Source organism: Callorhinus ursinus, unplaced genomic scaffold (genome assembly GCF_003265705.2).
Source record: "Callorhinus ursinus isolate GAN/ISIS: 27379988/994484 unplaced genomic scaffold, GSC_fseal_2.0 scaffold78, whole genome shotgun sequence".
NCBI lineage: Eukaryota > Metazoa > Chordata > Mammalia > Carnivora > Otariidae > Callorhinus > Callorhinus ursinus.
Genome location: NW_027397140.1, coordinates 909142 through 931878, shown reverse-complemented (window position 1 = coordinate 931878; position 22737 = coordinate 909142). Strand labels below are relative to the sequence as shown.

The 22737-nt window shown below is 38.2% G+C and overlaps 1 protein-coding gene and 1 pseudogene across 1 annotated transcript in view; one reads left to right on the top strand and one right to left on the bottom strand.

Annotated features, from left to right (window-relative positions):
- The window catches only part of OCA2 (OCA2 melanosomal transmembrane protein), a 480811-nt gene that overhangs the window by 252926 nt on the left and 205148 nt on the right, over nt 1-22737 (bottom strand). Inside the window, exon 19 of the mRNA XM_073887392.1 lies at nt 9106-9233. Coding sequence (XP_073743493.1) covers nt 9106-9233 — 128 coding nt within the window. The remainder of the gene's footprint in view (nt 1-9105; nt 9234-22737) is intronic.
- Nucleotides 20144-21076, top strand: LOC112808822 (homeobox protein NANOG pseudogene; annotated as a pseudogene).

Genomic DNA, 22737 nt, shown 5'->3' with positions numbered 1-22737 from the left:
AAAGGACAGATGTTGGCAGGGCTGTGGAGAAAGGGGAGCCCTCCTACACTGTTGATAGGAATGTAAGCTGGTGTAGCCACTCTGGAAAACAGTATGGAGGTTCCTCAAAAAGTTGAAAATATATCTACCATACGATCCAGCAATTGCACTACTGGGTATTTACCCCAAAGATAGAGCTATAGGGATCTGAAGGGGTACACGCACCCCGATATTTATAGCAGCAATGTCCTCAATAGCCAAATTATGGAAAGAGCCAAGATGTCCATTGACAGATGAATGGAGAAAGAAGATGTAGTACTTGTATACAATGGAATATTAACCAGCCATCAAAAGGAATGCAATCTTGCCATTTGCAACGAAGTGGATGGAACTGGAGGGTGTTATGCTGAGCGAAATAAGTCAATCAGAGAATGATATGTATCATATGATCTTACTGATATGAGGAATTCTTAATCTCAGGAAAAAAACTGAGGTTTGCTGGAGTGATGGGGCATGGGAGGGATAGGGTGGCTGAGTGATAGACACTGGGGAGGCTATGTGCTATGTTGAGTACTGTGAATTGTGTAAGACTTTTGAATCACAGACCTGTACCTCTGAAACAAATCATACATTATATGTTAAAAAAAGAAGATAGTAGGAATGGAAAAATAAAGGGGGGGAATCGGAAGGGGAGACAAACCATGAGAGACTATGGACTCAGAAACAAACTGAGGGTTCTAGTGGGGAGGGTTGTGGGGTGATCAGTTAGGCTGGTGATGGGTATTAAAGAAGGCACGTACTGAATGGAGCACTGGGTGTTATACCCAAACAGTGAATCATGAAACACTACATCAAAAACTAATGATGTAATGTATGGTGATTAAGATAACATAATAGGGCGCTTGGGTGGCTCAGTTGGTTAAGCGACTGCCTTCACCTCAAGTCATGATCCCAGAGTCCTGGGATTTAGTCCCACATCGGGCTCCCTGCTCAGCAGGGAGTCTGCTTCTCCCTCTGACCCTACCCCCTCTTGGGCTCTCTCTATCTCACTCTCTCTCTCAAATAAATAAATAAAATCTTTTAAAAAATCATAACATAATAAAATTTTTAAAAATTAAAAAAAAGAATGAAATCTTGACAATTACAATGACAAAGATGGAGCGAGAGTATATTATGCTAAGTGAAATCAGTCAGTGAGAGAAAGACAAATACCATATGATCTTACTCATATGTGGATTTAAGAAAGAAAACAGATGAACATATAGGAAAGGAGAAAAGAAAAAAAGGAGAGAAGGAAACAAACCATAAGAAACTCTTAATGACAAAGAACAAACTGAGGGTTGATGAAGGGAAGTGGGTAGGGGAATGGGCTAGATATGTGATGGGTATTAAGGAGGGCACTTGATAGATGAGCACTAGGTGTTGTATGTAAGTGATGAATCACTGAATTCTACTCCAAAAAAACTATGTTATGTTAACTACACAAAGCTTACATTAAAAAAATAAATAAAATTTTAAAATAGAAAAAAAGAAAGCAGCAACCTTGCTGAGCTGGTTTTATTGAAATTAATTTCATGCACAAATGAAATCTCTATTTGCTTTTCCTAAGTGAAAACTTATTATATCTCCATTGTTGTCAGAAATTTAAAAACTCATTGGCTGTAAATTTTATAAAATTATATTCTCATTTTTTATTAGTTTCAGAGGTACAACTTAGTAATTCATCAATTGCATATCACACCCAGTCCTCATTACATCAAGTGCCCTCCTTAATCCCCATCACCCAGTTACCCCATCCCCCCTCCCCCTCCCTTCTAGCAACCCTCAGTTTGTTTCCTATACTTAAGAGTCTATTACGGTTTGTCTCCCTTTCTAATTTCCTCTTATTTTATTTTTCCTTCATTCCCCTATAGTCATCTGTTTTGTTTCTTAAATTCCACATATGAGTGAAATCATATGATATTTACCTTTCTCTGACTGACTTATTTCACTCAGCATAATACCCTCCAACTCCATCCATGTCATTGCAAATGTCAAGATTTCATTATTTTTGATGGCTGAAGAGTACTCCATTGTATATATATACCACATCTTCTTTATCTATTCATCTGTCGATGGACATCTGGGCTCTTTCCATAGTTTGACTATTGTGGACATTGCTGCTATAAACATTGGGGTGTATGTGCCCCTTCGGAACATTACATTTGTATCTTTAGGGTAAATACCTAGTTGTGCAATTGCTGGGTGGTGGGGTAGCTCTATTTTTAACTTCTTGACGAACCTCCATACTGTTTTCCAGACTGGCTGTACCACCTTGCATTACCACCAACAGTGTTAAGAGGGTTCCCCTTTCTCCACATACTCACCAACATCTGTCATTTCCTGACTTGTTAATTTCAGTCATTCTGACTGGTGTAAGGTGGTATCTCATTGTGGTCTTGATTTGTATATTCCTGAAGCTGAGTGAGATAGAGCTTTTTTTTTTTCATGTGTCTATTGGCCATTTGGACGTCTTCTTTGGAGAAATGTCTGTTCAGGTCTTCTGCCCATTTCTTGATTGGATTTTTTGGTTTTTTGGTGTTGAGTTTGATAAGTTCTTTATAGATTTTGGATACTAGCCCTTTATCTGATAGGACATTTGCAGTTATCTTTTCCCATTCTGTAGGTTGTCTTTTGGTTTTTTTGACTATTTCCTTTGCTGTGCAAAAGCTTTTTATCTTGATGAAGTCCTAATAGTTTATTTTTGTCTTTCTTCCCTTGCCTTTGGAGACATGTCTAGCAAGAAGTTGTTGTGGAACAGAGGTTGCTGCCTGTGTTCTCCTCTAGAATTTTGATGGATTCCTGTCTCAAATTTAAGTCTTCCATCCATTTTGAGTTTATCATTGTGTATAGTGTAAGGGAATGGTCCAGTTTCATTCTTCTGCATGTGGCTGTCCAATTTTCCCAGCACCATTTGTTGAAGAGACTGTGTTTTCTCCATTGGGTATTCTTTCCTTCTTTGTTGATTAGTTGGTCATGGAGTTGAGGGTCCATTTCTGGGTTCTTATTCTGTTCCACTGATCTATGTGTCTGTTTTGTGCCAGTACCATATTGTATTGATGATTACAGTTTTGTATTATATCTTGAAGTTCAGAATTGTGATGCCTCCAGCTTTGGTTTTCTTTTTCAACATTCCTTTGGCTATTCAGGGTTCTTTCATGGTTCCATACAAATTTTAGGATTATTTCTTCTAGCTCTGTGAAAAATTTTAAAGGTATTTTGACTTACTAAGACGAATATAATCAGGGAACCTGGGTGGCTCAGTTGGTTAAGCATCTGCCTTTGGCTCAGGTCATGATCTCCAGGTCCTGGGATCAAACCCCACATTAGGCTTCCTGCTCAGCAGGGAGTCTGCTTCTCTCTCTCTCTCTCTCTCTCTCTCTCTCTCACCATCTATCCCTCCCCACCACTTGTTCTCTCTCTCATATAAATAAAAAAAATCTTTTTTAAAAAAAGATGAATTTAATCAATGTCTCATGAGTTTGAATGATTAGGATACAGATCCTAAAAAACAACTAGACAAATTCTCCCAATTCAGTGCTCACATGCAGAAAATACTTGATTTTTATCACTTGGGTCCTGCTGCAGATTGAATATAATGAGACATAATTGCCTTTCCCAGTATCGAGGTATTAAATCAATATACCCAGTTTGGTTCCCCTAATTGCCAAGAGAAAAATAAGAGGCAATTAGAGGGAATGGAGTGAGGTATAAAGAAGATATAAGAAAAAAATTAAAGGATTAAAGAGTCCAATATATCCAAAAAGATAAATATCATATAGGTCTTTCTGAAGAACCATTATTATGCTCACACCCACAATTACGTGAGTAGGTGTAAGACCTCAGGTAGTGAAAAAAAACACAGGCATGGTCTCAATTGAAGCAGCATATGATGTAGGCTGGTGGGGGGGGCGGTTGTTGTACAGTTCCCATCAGCTCCTAGAATGTATGCTGAGGACTCTGCCCCTCCGCCCACTCATGCTGTCTCACGCTCTCTCTCTCTCTCTCTCTCTCTCTCTCTCTCTCTCCAATAAATAAATAAAATCTTTAAAAAGAAGAAAACTAAGATTTATCAATAGAAATTATTGCTCTGAAGAATAGAAAGAAAAAATAATAAGGAAATATGAACAAAATGAAGAACTTTAGGACTCCATCAAGCAAACATACATGACTGTGATGAGAGTCCCAGAAAGAGAGGAAAACAATACAATTTAAAGAGAAAAAAAAGGGATAATAATGTAATTGAGGGAATAATAATCAAAAACTGTTCAAATACTAAAATTTGATTTTTAAAAAATTAATCTACAGATCTGAAAAGCTCAAAAAAACACAAGTACAATAAACACAAGGACATCCACACCTAGGTGTATCATAGTCAAACTATTGAAAGACAAAGACAAAGTCTCAAAAGCATCAACAGAAAAATGAATCAATATGCATAGAGAAAAAACAGTATGATTAACAGCTGACTTCCAATAAAAAGTAATGGAGATCAGAGGGCAGTAGGATGACAGATTCAAAGTGTTGAAAGAAAAAACAACTATAAACCAAGAATCCTATATTGATCCAGCAGAACTACCCTTTGAAAATGAAGGCAAAATAAAGTCATTCACATACAAAAACTAAGAGAATACATTGTTAGCCAACCTGCTCTACGAGATATACTAAAGGAACTCCTTCAGGCTGACACCATATGTGAACTTAAATCCATACAATGAAATAAAGAGCCATGGAAAAGGTAAATACATATTTATAAAAGACTGTATGAATATATTTTTCTTCTCTTTATTTAATATACATTGCATAAAATAATAATGATATAACTATGTTAGGCATACAACAAAGATATAACATATGTAACAATAAAAGCACAAAGAAGAGATGAGAAACTGGAGCCATATTAGAGGAAGATTTCTATATTTTACTAGAAGTAAGTTACTATTAATCCAAAGTAGGCTGTAATAAATTAAGATGCATAGCTTAACTCCTATAACCATACGAAAATAATTTTAAAATATGGTGTAAAAAAAGAAACAAAGGAGAATTTAAATGATACAAAAGAAAATATTTTTTATCACAAAGAAAGCAGCAAAGAAGAAAGGAACAAAAAAGAAATGAGAAAGCAAAAACAAATAGCAAAATGGCAGACATAAACTCAACAATAATTTTATTAAATGTGAATGGATTAAACATTTCAAACAATAGAAAAATTGTCAAACTGGATTTTTTTAAATGACAGCCCATACGAACAGTAAACAAAAGAAGACTAAAGTGGCTATATCAATACCAGTCAAAATAGACTCCAGCACAAAAATATTACTAAAGAAAAGGAGGGACACTTAAGAATGAAAAAAAGCTCAATTCATTTGGATGATATAATAATTCTAAAATATATGTGCCTAACAACAAATCCTCAAGATACATAAAGCAAAATGAACACACTTGAAAGAAAAAATACACAATTCAACAATAATGAAGACTTCAATATCCCACTCTCAATAACTGATAGAACAACTACACATCACATATTTGTCATATATGAGACTTAAAACTGTTAACAAACATGACATATCTGACATTTAATAGTACATTCCACAAACAACAGCAAAGAACACATACTTTTCAAGCACAAGTGGAATGTTCTCCAGGAAAGACCAAATTCTACACCACGTCTCAATAAAATTAAGAGAACTGAAATGATGGAAAACACAACTGAATTAAACTAAAGATCAAAAACAGAAGGAAATATGAGCAATCCTCAAATATTTGGAACTTAATAAAACATACTTCTAAATAATTTATGATTCAAAAAATAAATTACAAGGAAAATTAGAAAATATTTTGAACTAAATGAAAATGGAAGACAATACATGTAATTTAAGGGATGCAGAGAAGTAGTGCTTGGGGAAAATGTATAGCTTTAAATGCTTATATGAGAAAATAAGAAAGATTTCAAGTCAATAACTTAAGGTTCCTCCTTAAGAACCTAGGGGAAAAAAGAGAACACTAAGTCAAGAGCAAGAGTAGAAATGAAATAATAAAGGTTAGAGGAAAAATCAATGAAATAGAAAAAAACTATGGACAAAATCAATGAAGTCAAAATTTGCTCTTTTTTAAAAAGATTAACAAAATGTCCAACTTTACCTACACTAATCAAGAAAAAAAAGAGACTAATCACCAAAATAAGAAACGAGAGAGGGGGCATCACTAATGCCTTCACAGAAATAAAAAAGTATTATAAGGCAATATTATAAACAACTTATGCCAAAAATAAACAATTTAAAGGAAATAGACAAATTCATAAAAGACAAAAATTACTAAAATTTATTCAAGAAGAAATAGACATCTGAATGACCAAAGAAATTGAATTCCTAAAACAAACACAAAACTTCCCCACAAATTAAATTCCAGGCCCAGATCGCTTCACTGAACACTTCAGTTGGCTATTAAAACCAATCCTTCACAAACTCTTCCACAAAGAACACTTCTCAACTTATTCTATTATACTCATTCAGTATTATGCTGAAACCAAAGCCAGAAACATCACATAAAAATAATAATGCAGACTAATATCACTCATGAATATACAAACTGAATTCAACAATTTATTATACACCATGACCAAGTGAGACTTATTCTAAGAATGCAAAGTAAATTTAACATCTGAAAATCCATTAATGTAGTATACCATATTAATAGATTCAAATTAATAGACTCAAGGATAAAAATTACATGGTCATCTCAATAGATATGGACAAGGATTTTTCAAAATCCAATATATATTTCTGATAAAAATTCACAACAAACTAGGAATATATTGGAACTTTTTCAACCTGATAAAGAGCTTCTATTAAGAAAAACCTAGAACAAACATTATGCATAATAGTGAAAAGCTGAATGCTTTGCCCCTAAGCTCAGGAACAAGGTATCAGTGCTCACCACTTCTATCCAACACTGAACTGGAAGTTCTAGTCAACAAGACAAGAGAAAAAGAAAGAGAAGGAAAATGGGAAAGAGGAAGGGAGAGATTGTGAGGTAGTTAAAGGCATCCAGATCAGAAAAGGAAGAAATTAAAATGTCTCTATTTACAAATGATATGAAAGAAAATTCTAAGGAATCCAAAAATAACTACTAGACTAATAAATGAGTTCAACAAGCTCACAGCATACAACACCAATATAAAAAATTAATTTCATTTCTATATAATGGCAATGTACAATCAGAATCAAATCATATATTTAGTGAAAGATTAATATATAAAGGACTATTATGACTCAAAAAAGAAAAAAACCCAAATGAAAAGTGGTGAAAAGTCTTGAATAGAAATTTGCCAAACATATAAAAATGACTAATAACATGATGTTGAATATCACAATGAGATACCACTTCACATCTACTAGAAAGAAAGCCAATAGGTGACAATGTAGAGACACTGGAATCCTATTACATTACTGGTGAGAATGTAAAATGGTGTAGCCACTGTGGAAAACATTTTGGCTGTTTCTTAAGAAGCTAAACTTATGATAAAGCCTAGCATCTACCTCAAAGAAATGAAAATATATTTCTACACAAAGATTATATTTCCACGCAAAGACATACACAAACGTTTATGACAGTAATATTCATAAAATTCAAAATTGGAAACCATACAAATATTTATCAAATGGTGATTGGGTAAATAAAATATAGTATATCCACATAGTGGAAAACTATTCAGTAATAAAAAATTAGATAAAGATACATACAAGGACATGAATAAAACTCAACATTATTATCATTATTCTAATTAAAGAAATCAGACAGAAAAGCCTATACAGTATATGACTCCTTTAGATAAAGTGTACAGGAAAGGCAAATAAATAGACAGAAAAATTAGTGGTTGCTTAAAGCTGGATTTGGGAGCTAGAATTAATTGTAAAGGACATGCACAATCTTTTTGGATAATGCAAATGTTCTGAATTTATTAAAAATCATTGAATTATAAACTTAACATGGGTGAATTTTATGATATGTAAGTTACATCTCAATAAAGTTGTTTTAAAAATCCCATTGTTTATTCCATCAACACAAAGTTAAGCATAAAACTGGGGAAAATATGCCCCAAACCCAGATGAGATAGCAGTTTATGCCTGGAGTAAACATGTAATCAAGTCAGAGACTTTCAAAGTCCAATCATGAAAACAGTAACCAGAAATTTCCCCTCCTTAGTCTATGTGTTTGGTGTGGGAAGAGTACCCAAAAGAAAAAAGGTGAAGTTTCTGAGTAGGGAACCAAGGACCTCGAATATAATTCACAACTCCCTAAGTGATTTGGAGGGACTAAATGAGTCACTTGATTACATCCACACAATCCATTACGAGTAAAGACATAAATTACAAAAATTCAAGGGGATTTGTCTTAAAGACACTGGGGGGGAAAGTGTCAAAGTTTTAATCCAGAGAAGAAATAAAACAATGGATCTGTCATCACCAAGTTAAGATAATTAATGTGAGACATTTGGTGTGCTTGAGGAGATATCCTTTAGGGAGTAGTATTTTTCTACATCAGCAAACCTTGTATTTGAAGAGGAGGAGGATACAAGTTCATAAATTAAGTCTCAAGACTGAACAATAATGTGAATAATTTTTTAATAAATTTTGTAACAATGACTAAAACAATATATATTATTCACTCTTTTCTTTGATGTAGTCTTTTCCATGATAACATAGAATATTTACTTAAGTACTACACAAAATGAAATAGACCGTCAAGATAATATTACCCTATCAATTTGCTGTAACAAGTCATTCAGCTCTAAACCCAACTTACAGCAAATTCTACTTTATAGCAAATGAAATCTGAACAAGTTTACAAACCACAAAGATAATTTTTTAAAAAGCAACCAAATAAACAATTTTATCAGAAATATTTAGGTGGCTGAGATAAAAGCTGGTTTAACTTAAAATATTCTAATTACAAACTCCATCATTTTCTCCTTGGTGAATATGTGGAAAGACTTATAGACTTGGGCTTTTTTCATTCACTCAGTAAAAGATGAAATATAAAAGTCAGGTAAAAGATGACATTGCAAAAGTTCTAAAGTCTTACCTCCATCAGAACAAAGAGTGCTGCAAAGAATAGAAGAGTTGCCCATTCCACTCGGTGTAGAATTATCTCAAAATCATGAATATCAGCTAAAATTAGCAACCAGATGGCACCCAGAATAGCAATCCACCCTGAAAAACAAATAAGTGGACATATAGACATAGATGTAGTTCAATTGTTAACACACTGAGTTCTTATCTTCTGATTGCTTTCTTTATTGAAGAAAATTTATATTCTGCAAACTGAACATATTCAAAATGTACAATTTATATTTTGGCTAATGTATATACCCACAAAACCAATAATACAATCAAGATAATGAAAACATTAACTACCCCCAGCAATTTACTAATGTTTGCATTCTTGTATCCTCTCTAGCTCCCCCTGTAACCCCACCCTACCCCCAGGAACTATTTATGTCTTTTTTTTTCCACTATAGATTGGTTTACATTTTCTATATTTTCTATAAATGCAATCATACAGCATTCATTCTTTTGTCTGACTGCTTCCACTTCAACACAACTATTTTAAGATTCTTCAATATTGGTTTGTGGATCAATAGTCCATTACTTTTTATTGCTTACTAGTATACCATAGTATGGCTATGGGATGATGTACATATCTATTCACTGTTGATGGGACATTTGGATTGCTTCCATTATTTGACTATTACAAACGAATGTGCTATCATATACAATTATCTATCTTTGCATGTGTTTTCAGTTCCCTTGGACAAATACCTAGGAATGAAATAGTTGATCACATGATAGGTTAATATTATAGAATATTTATGTTTTAAGAAACTGTGAAATTGTTTTCCAAAATGGTTGTAACATTTTATAACACCACCAGCAGTATCAGAATTTGTTACCCAAGATTTTCAACACTGGGTCAGGCTTTTTTAATGTTGGACATTCCAGTGAGTATTTATTGTGGTTTCAAATTACATTTCTCTAAAGGCTAATGATGTTGAGTGTTTTTCATGTAGCTTTTTGCCATCTACAGATCTTCTTTTGTGAAGTTGTTATTCAAACAGTCTGGTCATTTTTTTTAATAAGTAGGGCAAGTGAGACCCAAAATAAGTAGAAGAAAAGAAAGAGTAAGGATTGGAGCAGAAATCAGTGAAATAGAAAGTAGAAAAATAGTAAAGCAAAGCAATGACACCAAAATTTGGTTCTTAGAGAAAATCAAGAAGGTTGATAAACCTTAGCCAATTTGAATAGGACAAAATACGAGAGGACAAAATTAGCCAATATCAAGAAAAAGAACAGTGACATGACTATAAATTCTACAGACATAAAAAGAGTACTACTTTGGGGTGTCTGGGTGGCTCATTGAAGCCCCACTTCAAGCTCCTCTTTCTCCCTCTGCCCCCCTCCCCCACCAGCCCGGCTACTCTCTCTCTCTAAAATAAAAAGAGTACTACTTTGGGGTGTCTGGGTGGCTCATTAGTTAGGTGTCCAACTCTTGATTTTGGCTCAGGTCTTGATTTCAGAGTCATGCGATAAAGCCCCACTTCAAGCTCCTCTTTCTCCTTCTGCCCCCCTCCCCCACCAGCCCGGCTACTCTCTCTTTCTCTAAAATAAATACATAAATCTTTAAAAAAAAAAAAAAGAGTACTGGAGCAAGATGGCAGAGGAGTAGGAGACCTAGATTTCGTCTGGTCCCAGGAATTCAGCTGGATAGGGATCAAACCATTCTGAACACCTACAAACTCAACAGGAAATCAAAGAAAAGAATAGCAACAACCCTCTAAACAGAAAAGCGACCACTTTCTGGAAGGTAGGATGTGCGGAGAAGTGAATCCAAGGCGATATTCAGGAGGATAGACAGCGGGGGCAGGGGCCCCCATCTGCCGCTTCTGGCAAAAGATAGAGCAGCAGAGCATAAAATCTGAACTTTTAGAAGTCAGCTCCGCTGAGGGACATCGCTCCAGCAGCTAAGCAGAGGGTGGAACCCTTGCAGGACAGTGTGGTCTCAGAACCCTCCGGGTCACAGAAAGACCGAGGGTGCCTGAGTTGTGGCAGAGCTCCCAGGAATGGAGTAGGGAAGCCAACTGAGAGACGGAGCAGAGGCATGGGCTCTCAGCTCGGGGTTGCTATAAACCGTGATCCGCAGCACAGTCTGGCCGGTCCCTGCTCTACCAGCAGGGACCCAACAAGCAGCAGATCCAGGGAGACTCCCATTCCTCCCCTGGGAGAAGAGGCGTGGGAGTGCACCGCAGGGATCTACTGAGTTTGGAGACTCCACATAGGGTCATGTGCCAGAGATAGAAATGCTCGGTCACAGGCCGGGTGAGCACGGAGTTCGGCATGAGACCAGAGAGATGGGAGTGATTGACTGTTTTCCCTGGGGCTTACTAAGGAGTGGGGCCCCAAGTTTTCAGCTCCTCCCAGGCAGAGATTGGGAGGCCACCATTCTCACTCTCATCCTCCAAAGCCGTAGGGAAACCCCGCAAGAAACAAAACTTCCCGAGAGCAAACCCGAGCAGATTACTTAGACCAGACTTGCAAGGGCGGGGCAAATCTGCCTCCGGCAAAGACATTTGGGAACCACTGCAACAGACCTCTCGCCCAGGAGATCAGCAAGAACTGCCAGCCAAGACCAAATTTACCGATCAATGAGAATGGAAGAAGTCCAGCACTAGGGGAATACTGCACATAGAATTCATGGCTTTTTTACCATGATTCTTTAGTCCTTCAAAGTTAATTTTTATTTCAACTTTTTTTTTTGAATTTTTCTTTTTACCTTTTTCAACCAACATCTTATTAATCCCTTTTTTAAAAAATATTTTTATTTTTCATTTTTAGAGTCATATTCTATCCCTTCATAGTAGGTACCCTTATTTTTGGCATATTTATATATAAGTTGTTCTCTCTTTAAAATTTTGAGATACAGTTTCTTCTAACAGATCAAAATATACCCTAAATCACTAGTGTACAGCTTTGTTCTAGTCTCCTGCCTAATCACATTCTCTCCCTTTTTTTTTCTTATTTTTAAATCCTCTCCTTACTTTTTTCAACCAACTTCTCATTAATTCCTTTCGTAAAATCTTTTAAAATTTTCATCTTTACCGTCATATTCCATCCCTTCATCGTATCAACCCTTATTTTTGTACATACATAAGTTTATATTTCTTTAAAATTTGGGGAGGCATTATCTTCTAACAGATCAAAATACAACCAAAATCTAGTGTGTGGCATTGATCTATGCACCAACCTAATCATATTTGATCATATTCTGGTTTTTTTTTTTGTTCTGTATTTGTTTTTATCTTTTTCTTTTTTCTTTCTTTCCCTTTCTTTTCCTCCAGTTTCAGAACTTTTCTGATTTGTTTAGATTAAATTTTCTGGGGACGTTGTTACCCTATTAGCATTTTGTTCTCTCATTCATCTAATCTCCTCTAGACAAAATGAAAAGATGGAAAAAATCACCTCAACAAAAAGAACAAGAGGCAGTACTGACTGCCAGAGAACTACTCAATACGGACATTAGTAAGATGTCGGACCTAGAGTTCAGAATCATGATTTGAAAGATACTAGCTGGGCTTAAAAAAAACACGGAGGTTATAAGAGAAACGCTTTCTGGAGAAAAAAAGAACTAAAATCTAACCAAGTTGAAATCAAAAAGGCTATTAATGAAGTGAAGTCAAAAATGGGGGCTCTAACTGCTACAATAAATGAGGCAGAAGAGAGAATTAGCAATATAGACGAACAAATGATGGAAAATAAAGCTGAGAAAAGAGATAAAAAACTATTGGATCATGAGGGCAGAATTCTAGAGATAACTGACATCATAAGATGAAACAACATTAGAACAATTGGGATCCCAGAAGAAGAAGAAAGAGAGAGAGGGCAGAAGGTATATTGGAGCAAATTAGAGCAGAGAACTTCCCTAATTTGGGGAAGGAAACAGGCATCAAAATCCAGGAGGCACAGAGAACCCCTCTCAAAATCAATAAAAACATGTTAACACCCCAGCATCTCATAGTAAAACTTACAAGTCTCAGAGAGAAAGAGAAAATCCTAAAAGCAGCTTGGGAGAAAAGACTGTAACCTACAATGGTAGAAATATTAAATTAGCAACAGACCTATCCACAGAGACCTGGCAGGCCAGAGAGGACTGGCATGATATCTTCAGAGCACTAAACGAGAAAAATATGCAGCCAAGAATACTAATCCAGCCAGGCTGTCATTGAAAATAGGAGAGATAAAAAGCTTCCAGGACAAACAAAAACTAAAGAAATTTGCAAACACGAAACCAGCACTACAAGAAATATTGAAAGGGGTCCTCTAAGCAAAGACAGAGCCTAAAAGCAGCATAGACCAGAAAGGAATACAGACAATATACAGTAACAGTCACCTTCCAGGCAATACAATGGCACTAAATTCATATCTTTCAATAGTTACCCTGAATGTAAATGGGCTCAATGTCCCAATCAAAAGACACAGGCTATCAGATTGGATAAAAAGACAAGACCCATTGATATGCTGTCTGTAAGAGACTCATTTTAGACCAAACGACACCCCCAGATTGGAAGTGAAGGGATGGAAAACCATTTACCATGCTAATGGACACCAAAAGAAAGCTGGGGTGGCAATCCTTATATCAGACAAATTAGATTTTAAAACAAAGACTGTAATAAGAGATGAGGAAGGGCCCTATATCCTACTTAAAGGGTCTACCCAACAAGAAGATCTAACAATTGTAAATATCTATGCCCTTAACATGGGAGCAACCAACTAAAAAAGCCAATTAATAATCAAAGCAAAGAAACACATCGACAACAATACAATAATAGTGGGGGACTTTAACACCCCCCTGACTGAAATGGACAGATCATCTAAGCAAAACATCAACAAGGAAATAAAGACTTTAAATGACACACTGGACCAAATGGACTTCACAGATATATTCAACACATTCCATCCCAAGCAACAGAATACACATTCTTCTCTAGTGCCCATGGAACATTCTCCAGAATATAGCACATCCTAGGTCACAAATCAGGTCTCAACTGGTACCAAAAGATTGGGATCATTCCCTCCATATATTCAGACCACAGTGCTTTGAAACTAGAACTCAATCACAAGAGGAAAGTCAGAAAGAACTCAAATACATGGAGACTAAAGAGCATCCTACTAAGGAATGAATGGGTCAAGGAGAAAATTAAAGAAGAATTTTAAAAATTCCTGGAAACAAATGAAAATGAAAACACAACTGTTCAAAATCTTTGGGATGCCGCAAAGCAGTCCTGAGAGGAAAGTATATAGCAATACAAGCCTTTCTCAAGAAACAAGAAAGGTCTCAAATACACAACCTAAACCTACACCTAAAGGAGCTGGAGAAGGAACAGCAAATAAAGCCTAAACCCAGCAGGAGAAGAGAAATAATAAAGATCAGAGCAGAAATCAATGAAATAGAAACCAAAAGAACAGTAGAACAGATCAACGAAACTAGGAGCTGGTTCTTTGAAAGAATTAACAAGATTGATAAACCCCTGGCCAGACTTATCAAAAAGAAAAGAGAAATGACCCAACTCAACAAAATCATGAATGAAAGAGGAGAGACCACAACCAACACCAAAGAAATACAAACAATTATAAGAACATATTGTGAGCAACTATATGCCAGCAAATTAGATAACCTGGAAGAAATGGATGCATTCCTAGAGATGTATCAACTACCAAAACTGAACCAGGAAGAAATACAAAACCTGAACAGTCCTACTGCCACTAAGGAAATTGAAGCAGTCATCAAGAATCTCCCAAGAAACACAAGCCCAGGGCCAGATGGCTTCCCAGGCGAATTCTACCAATCATTTCAAGAAGAATTAATACCTATCCTTCTGAAACTGTTCCAAAAAATAGAAATGGAAGGAAAATTTCCAAACTCGTTTTATGAGGCCACCATTACCTTGATCCCAAAACCAAAGACCCTATCAAAAAGGAGAATTATAGACCAATATCCCTGATGAATACAGATGCAAAAATTCTCACCAAAATAGTAGCCAATAATATCCAAGAGTCCATTAAAAGGATTATTCACCATGACCAAGTAGGATTTATCCCTGGGCTGCAAGGTTAGTTCAACATCTGCAAATCAATCACTGTGATACAATACATTAATAAAAGAAAGAACAAGAACCATATCATCTTCTCAATAGATGCAGAAAAAGCATTTGACAACGTACAGCATCCTTTCTTGATCAAAACTCTTCAGAGTATAGGGATAGAGGGTACATACCTCAATATCATAAAAGCCATCTATGAAAAACCTACAGCAAATATCATTCTCTGGGGAAAAACTGAGAGCTTTGACTCTAAGGTCAGGAACACACCAGGGATGTCCACTATCACCACTGCTATTCAACATAGTATTAGAAGTCCTAACCATAGCAATCAGACAGCAAAAAGAAATAAAAGGTATCCAAATTGGCAAAGAAGTTGTCAAACTCTCATTGTTTGCAGATGATATGATCCTTTATGTGGAAAACCCAAAAGACTCCACTCCAAAACTGCTAAACTCATACAGGAATTCAGTAAAGTGGCAGGATATAAAATCAATGCACAGAAATCAGTGGCATTCGTATACACCAACAACAAGACAGAAGAAAGAGATATTAAGGCATCTATCCCATTTACAATTGCACCCAAAACCATAAGATACCTAGGAATAAATTTAACCAAAGAGGGAAAGAATCTGTACTCATAAAACTATAAAATACTCATGAAAGAAATTGAAGAAGACCAAAGAAATGGAAAAACGTTCCATGCTCATGGATTGGAAGAACAAATATTGTGAAGATGTCAACGCTACCTAGAGCAATCTACACATTCAATGCAATCCCCATCAAAATACCATCCACTTTTTTCAAAGAAATGGAACAAATAATCCTAAGATTTGTATGGAACCAGAAAAGACCTCGAATAGCCAGAGGAATGTTGAAAAAGAAAAGCAAAGCTGGCGGCATCACAATTCCGGCGTTCAATCTCTATTACAAAGCTGTCATCATCAAGACAGTACGGTACTGGTACAAAAATAGACACATAGACCAATGTAACAGAATACAGAGCCCAGAAATGGACCCTCAACTCAATGGTCAACTTTATCTTTAACAAAGCAGGAAAGAATGTCCAATGGAAAAAAGTCTCTTCAACAAATGGTGTTGGGAACATTGGACAGCCACATGCAGAAGAATGAAACTGGACCATTTCCTTACACCACACACAAAAATAGACTAAAAATGGCTGAAAGACCTAAATGTGAGACAGGAGTCCATCAACATCCTAAAGGAGAATACAGGCAGCAACCTCTTCGACCTCAGCCGCAGGAACTTCTTCTGAGAAACATCACCTAAGGCAAGGGAAGCAAGGGCAAAAATGAACTCCTGGGAGTTCATCAAGATAAAAAGCTTTTGCACAGCAAAAGAAACAGTCCACAAAACCAAAAGACAACTGACAGATGGGAGAACATATTTGCAAATGACATATCAGATAAAGGGCTAGAATCCCAAATCTATAAAGAACTTATCAAACTCAACACCCAAAGAACAAATGATCCAATCAAGAAATGGGCAGAAGACATGAACAGACATTTTTCCAAAGAAGACATCCAAATGGCCAACAGACACATGAAAAAGTTCTCAACATCGCTCGGCATTAGGGAAATCCAAATCAAAACCTCAATGAGATACCACCTCACACCAGTCAGAATGGCTAAAATTAACAAGTCACGAAAGGACAGATGTTGGTGGGGATGCAGAGAAAGGAGAACCCTCCTGTACTGTTGGTGGGAATGCAAGCTGGTGCAGCAACTCTGGAAAACAGTATGGAGGTTCCTCAAAAAGTGGAAAATAGAGCTACCATACAATCCAGCAATTGCACTACTGGGTATTTACCACAAAGATACAAATGTAGGGATCCAAAGGGGTACATGCACCCCAATGTTTATAGCAGCAATGTCCACAATAGCCAAACTGTTGGAAGAGCCAAGATGTCCATCGACAGATGAATGGATAAAGAAGTGGTATATATACACAATGGAATATTATGCAGCCATCAAAAAGTATGAGATCTTGCCATTTGCAATGATGTGGATGGAACTGGAGGGTGTTATGCTGAGCGAAATAAGTCAATCAGAGAAAGACATGTGTCATATGACCTCACTGATATGAGGAATTCTTAATCTCAGGAAGGAAACTGAGGGTTGCTGGAATGGTGGGGGTGGGAGGGATGGGGTGGCTGGGTGATAGACATTGGGGAGGGTATGTGTTATGGTGAGCGCTGTGAATTGTGCAAGACCGTTGAATCATAGATATGTACCTCTGAAGCAAATAATACATTATATGTTAAAAAAATTTAATTTCTGATATATGTTATAACACGGATGAATCAGAAAACATTATTCTAATTGAAATAAGCCAGCATAAAAGGACAAATATTGTATGATTCCACTTATATGCAATATCTAGGTTAGACAAATTCATAGAGTTGGAAGGTAGATTAGAGGTTACCAGGGACCGGGAGTACAGAAGAAGAAAATGAGGGCTATTGTTTAATAGTTACAGAGTTTCTGTTTAGGGTGATGAATAGTTTTAGAAATAAATCATGGTAATGGTTACACAACACTGTGAATGTAATTAATACCACTGAACTGTACACTTAAAAATGGATACAATGTCAAATTTTATGTGATATATTTTTTACCACAATAAAAAGATAGAAGAGTAAAAATGTCCTGGTTGGGAAGTGCATTGTCATTTAGTGTGCATGAGGTAGATCAGAAGGCCTTATATAGCATGCAAAGTTATTGGAACCTCATGCTGTAGACAGAGAAGTCACTGAAGTTTTTTTTTAAGCAGAGGAGCCAGAGTGGCCTGATTGTTCCATGTATGTAGCTTTGTTTGCCTGACTAGATTTTGTTACTTTTCTCTGAATTCTCCAGGGCACCTACCACAGTACTAAAGACAAATATTGCTTATCTGTTCCATATTATCTGATGGCTGATTCCTTTATTTCTCTCCTAAAGATAGCAGATTTCTTTAAATTCCCAGTAAAAAATTACAGCAATTGCACTTTTCCTGGATAATGGTCTTCTACAAACCAGAAATGGCATCCCAGTGCTTGCTCTGCCATATGGCAGTAAGAATCTCCGAGTCAGTAAAAACACAGGTTATTGTTCATGATCCTGAGAGAAATTTCAGTCAGGACAGAAAGATGGGAGCTCCACTAGGAGTCTCTCTACAGTTCTACTTTTCCTTATAAGTTTGTGGAGGTCTGAATTTTCTTCCAGTCCAAACTTCTGTCATAGTACTCATCAGTCGAACTTCAGAATAGGTCCTATATTCACAAAGCTTTGTTGTGTCAAAAAATTTCCTGCAATAACCTACAATTGAATGAGGTCCCCCTTGTCCCTTCAAAACCTCAATTTCTCCCATAATTTTAATCACACTGTCTGCAGAGCCAGCAGCAGCACTAATCAAACTACCTGTGCATAAGCATATCTGCTCAGAAATACCTGGTGCCTTTACTGAGGAGTCGAAGAGGCACCTTCTAACATGTTCCCCTCAGTCACTATCAGAAATGTTCCATTCTGTTCTTTCAGGGCTGGCTCCTCAGTGAGAGCCAGCAAGTGATAAAGGATGAAGTGGTGGATTCTTTTATACTGTGCTGGAAGAAAAGACTGCTGATGGGGACATCACAATTTTCAGCTTCACATTCTATTACAAATACTAACAATGCACCATTAAGAATCTAAGAATCTTCTTCTACATTGGGAGAAAACATGGCAGAGGAGTAGGGGACCCTATTCCAACTGGTCCCTGGAATTGAGCTGGATATCTACCAGACCACTCTGAGCACCCACGAAATCAGCCTGAGATATAAGAAAATCTGGAGGTCTAAAAACAGAATATCTCAGATGGTTGGTTTCAAGGTATGAAGTGGGGAGCCATGATTCTGCGGGCAGATATCGGAAGATAAAAAGAAAGGGGAGGGAGCCATCGGGATCCTGCACTGCCAGTGCGGGAAAGCCTCCAGGCTGGGGATGGGGCACAGACTCGCAGACCAGTAGCAAAGGGGAAAGGACTTTAGGGCAGCCCACCAGGACAGAAATCCAGAGCGGCGGGATTGTGCATGCGAACTGGGGGTGGCTGGTGGTTTTAGAAACACAAAGGGCAGAGACGTGCCCCAACCTGGAGGCAGGACTGGGGGCTCTGCGGAGGGGCACACAATGCAGGACGCTGCAGTTTATAGCAGCACAGACAGAAACGGAGATAATGTGGCCTGGAGAGCTCACTGGAGAACAGACTGCGATCTCTCTGCTCTGAGGCAGAGGGTTGGAAACAGTCTCTTTTGCTCTGACTCTTGAAAGAGACACAGAAATACGCCAGGGAAAGCTGCCAGAGAACAAAAGCCGCCAAAACTGATTCCCACTGAGCCCATCCCCCACCACAGGGGGGCAGGGCAACTCCACCCAAACAGGGTTGCCTGAGTAACAGTGCAGCAGGTCCCTCCCCCAGAAGACAGGCTGGGAGAACAAGAGGCCAGCAACCCTAAGGTCCCTAGAAAACAGGTGCATCTTGCTTAGGTTCTGGTCAATAATTTGGACTCTATACATTCCCTCAACCACCCATCAACAGAATGACTAGGAGGAGGAACCCCCAAAATAGGAAAGACTCAGAGATTATGACTTATGCAGTAGATTTACAAATGGATTCAGATATAACCAAGATGTCGGAGATGGAATTCAGGCTAGCAATTGTGAAGACAATAGCAAGAATGGAGAAATCAATTAATGGCAACATAGAGTCTCGGCAGAAATGAAAGCTGAACTGGCAGAATTTAAAAATGCTATCAATGAGACCTTTGGCTGGTTGGCTCTTACTATTGCAGTGGTGACACACTTCCTCCTGTCTTTCTCAGACTCTTAACATCTGGAGGTCTTCCTACTCTTCTCAGCTCTTCCACCTAGATCCATAAGCCTGGGCCTTTCTTACAATCTCACTCTTTTTTTTTCCATCTACCCTCAACTCACCAACATGAGTGCAGATCCAGGTCTGCCCCAATGCCCACCTGGCCCTGAAGTACCCAGTTCTAAGGACTCTTCTCCAATGCCTGAGATTTGTGGGCCTGAAGAAAATTATGCATCCCTGCAAATGTCATCTGCTGAGACACCCCATGTGGAGACCGTCTCTCTTCTTCCTTCATCCATGGATCTGCTTGTTCAGGACAGCCCCGACTCCAGCACCAGTCCCAGGGTAAAACTACCACCCATATCTGGAGAGGAGAGAACAGTGAGGAAGGAAGATACAGCCCAGGGCAAGAAACAGAAGATCAGGACCGTGTTCTCTCAGACCGAACTCTATGTCCTCAACGATCGATTTCAGAGACAGAAATACCTCAGCCTCCAGCAGATGCAAGAACTTTCCAACATTCTGAATCTTAGCTATAAGCAGGTGAAGACCTGTTTCCAGAACCAGAAAATGAAATGTAAGAGGTGGCAGAAAAACCACTGACCGAAGGAGAGCAAGAGTGTGACTCAGAACAGCACAGCAACTGCAGAATACCCAGGCTTCTATTCCTACCACCAGAGATACCTGAGGAACGCTTCTGGAAACCTTCCAATATGGAGCAACCAGACCTGGAATAACCTGAATTGGAGCAACCAGACCTGGAACAGCCAGTCTTGGAGCAACCAGACCTGGAACAGCCAGTCTTGGAGCAACCATTCCTGGGCCAGTTAGACCTGGTGCCCCCAAGACTGGAACAATCAGCTCCAGAACTGTGGAGAGGAATCCCTGCAGCCCCAGATCCAGTTCCAGCAAAATTCCATCAGCGATGTGGAATCCATCTTAGAAACTTCTGGGGAAAGCCATAGTGTAATACAACAATCTGTTAAGTATTTTAGTACCCAGCAAATAATGGATTTGTTCCCAAATTACTCTGTGAACATACAGCCTGAAGATGTGTGACGATGAGTATATTATTTGATCTCAATTTGGGCGGTGGCTGTATTACTTTTCCTAGGCTTTGTCTTTTAAGGTCCTATATAACTCTGCCTCGATATTCTGTTTCCCATTATAATTAATGGGTCCATTGAGGTGGTATGATTGGAGTCAAAGAGGTTTCAGTAGCGTTGGCTGCTATGGACAACATGATAAAAGGTGTTTCTGGCTATAGATAACCAGATACAATACTAATGTGGATATCTTTAGGCTCTAGAATCTAATCTCAAGAATAAGAAGTGAAGATACAAAGACGTGTGATGAAGGATAATCTGTATTTTCCAAGATTATGAGGCTTTTCTTGTTAATAACCTCAATTACTAACAGTGAAGGGTTAAGCTATAATGTGCTTCATTGATTTCCTCTGTCCCTTGTGATGTTTTAATAGAACTGTTAATTTGTTCATTATTCTAGTATTTGTAGAAAGATGTTTTATATTTTAATGTATCATGGTAATAGTACCAGTTTGGCTGGTTGGTTTATAGGTTTAAGTAAAAAATAAATAAAATACCCACTTAAAAAAATGCTATCAATGAGATCCAATCTAATCTAGATAATCTAACAGCTAGGGTAAGTGAGGTAGAAGAATGAATCAGTGACCTGTAAGACAATTTAATAGATAAAAAAGGAAAAGAAGAGGCCAGGGAAAAACAACTCAGAATCCATGAAACTAGAATCAGAGAAATAAGTGACACCATGAAGTGTTCCAATGACAGAATTACTGGAATCCCAGAGGGAGTGGAGAGAGAGAGAACTAGAAGATATATTTGAGGGGAGGCGGAGCAAGATGGCAGAGGAGTAGGAGACCTGGATTTTGTCTGGTCTCAGGAATTCAGCTGAATAGGGATCAAACCATTCTGAACACCTATGAACTCAACAGGATATCGAAGAAGAGAGTAGCAACAACTCTCTGAACAGAAAAGCGACCACTTCCTGGAAGGTAGGACGTGTGGAGAAGTGAATCCGAGGCGATATTCGGGAGGATAGACAGCGGGGGAGGGGGCCTCCGTCGGCCGCTTCTGGCAAGTGATAGAGCCGCGGAGCACAAAATCGGAACTTTGAGAAGTCGGCTCCGCTGAGGGACGTCGCTTCAGTGGCTAAGTGAGGGGTGGAACCCTCGCGGGACAGTGTAGTCTCAGGACCCTCGGGGTCACAGAAAGACTGGGGGTGCCTGAGTGTAGCAGATACCTAATACTAATACCTAATACCTAATACTCACAGGTATTAGAGCGGGGAAGCTGGCTGCAGAGACAGAGCCAAGGTGCGGACTCTCAGCTCGGGATTGCCATAAACTGTGATTGGCGACACAGTCGGGCCACTGCTCCTGCATCAGGGACCCAACAAGCGGCAGATCCGGGGAGACTCTCCTTCCTCCCCCAAGAGGAGCGGCACGGGAGCGCACCGCAGGGATCTGCTAGGTTTGGAGACTCCATACCGACTCTGGTGCCAGAGAAAGAAACACACAGACACAGGCCAGGGGAGCGCAGACTGTGGCCGAAGACCAGGGAGATGGCTGTGACTGCTTTTCTCTGGGGGCGTACGGAGGAGCGGGGCCCCGAGTTCTCGGCTCCTCCGTGCGGATATTGGGAGGCCACCATTTTCACTCTTGTCCTCCAAAGCTATACGGA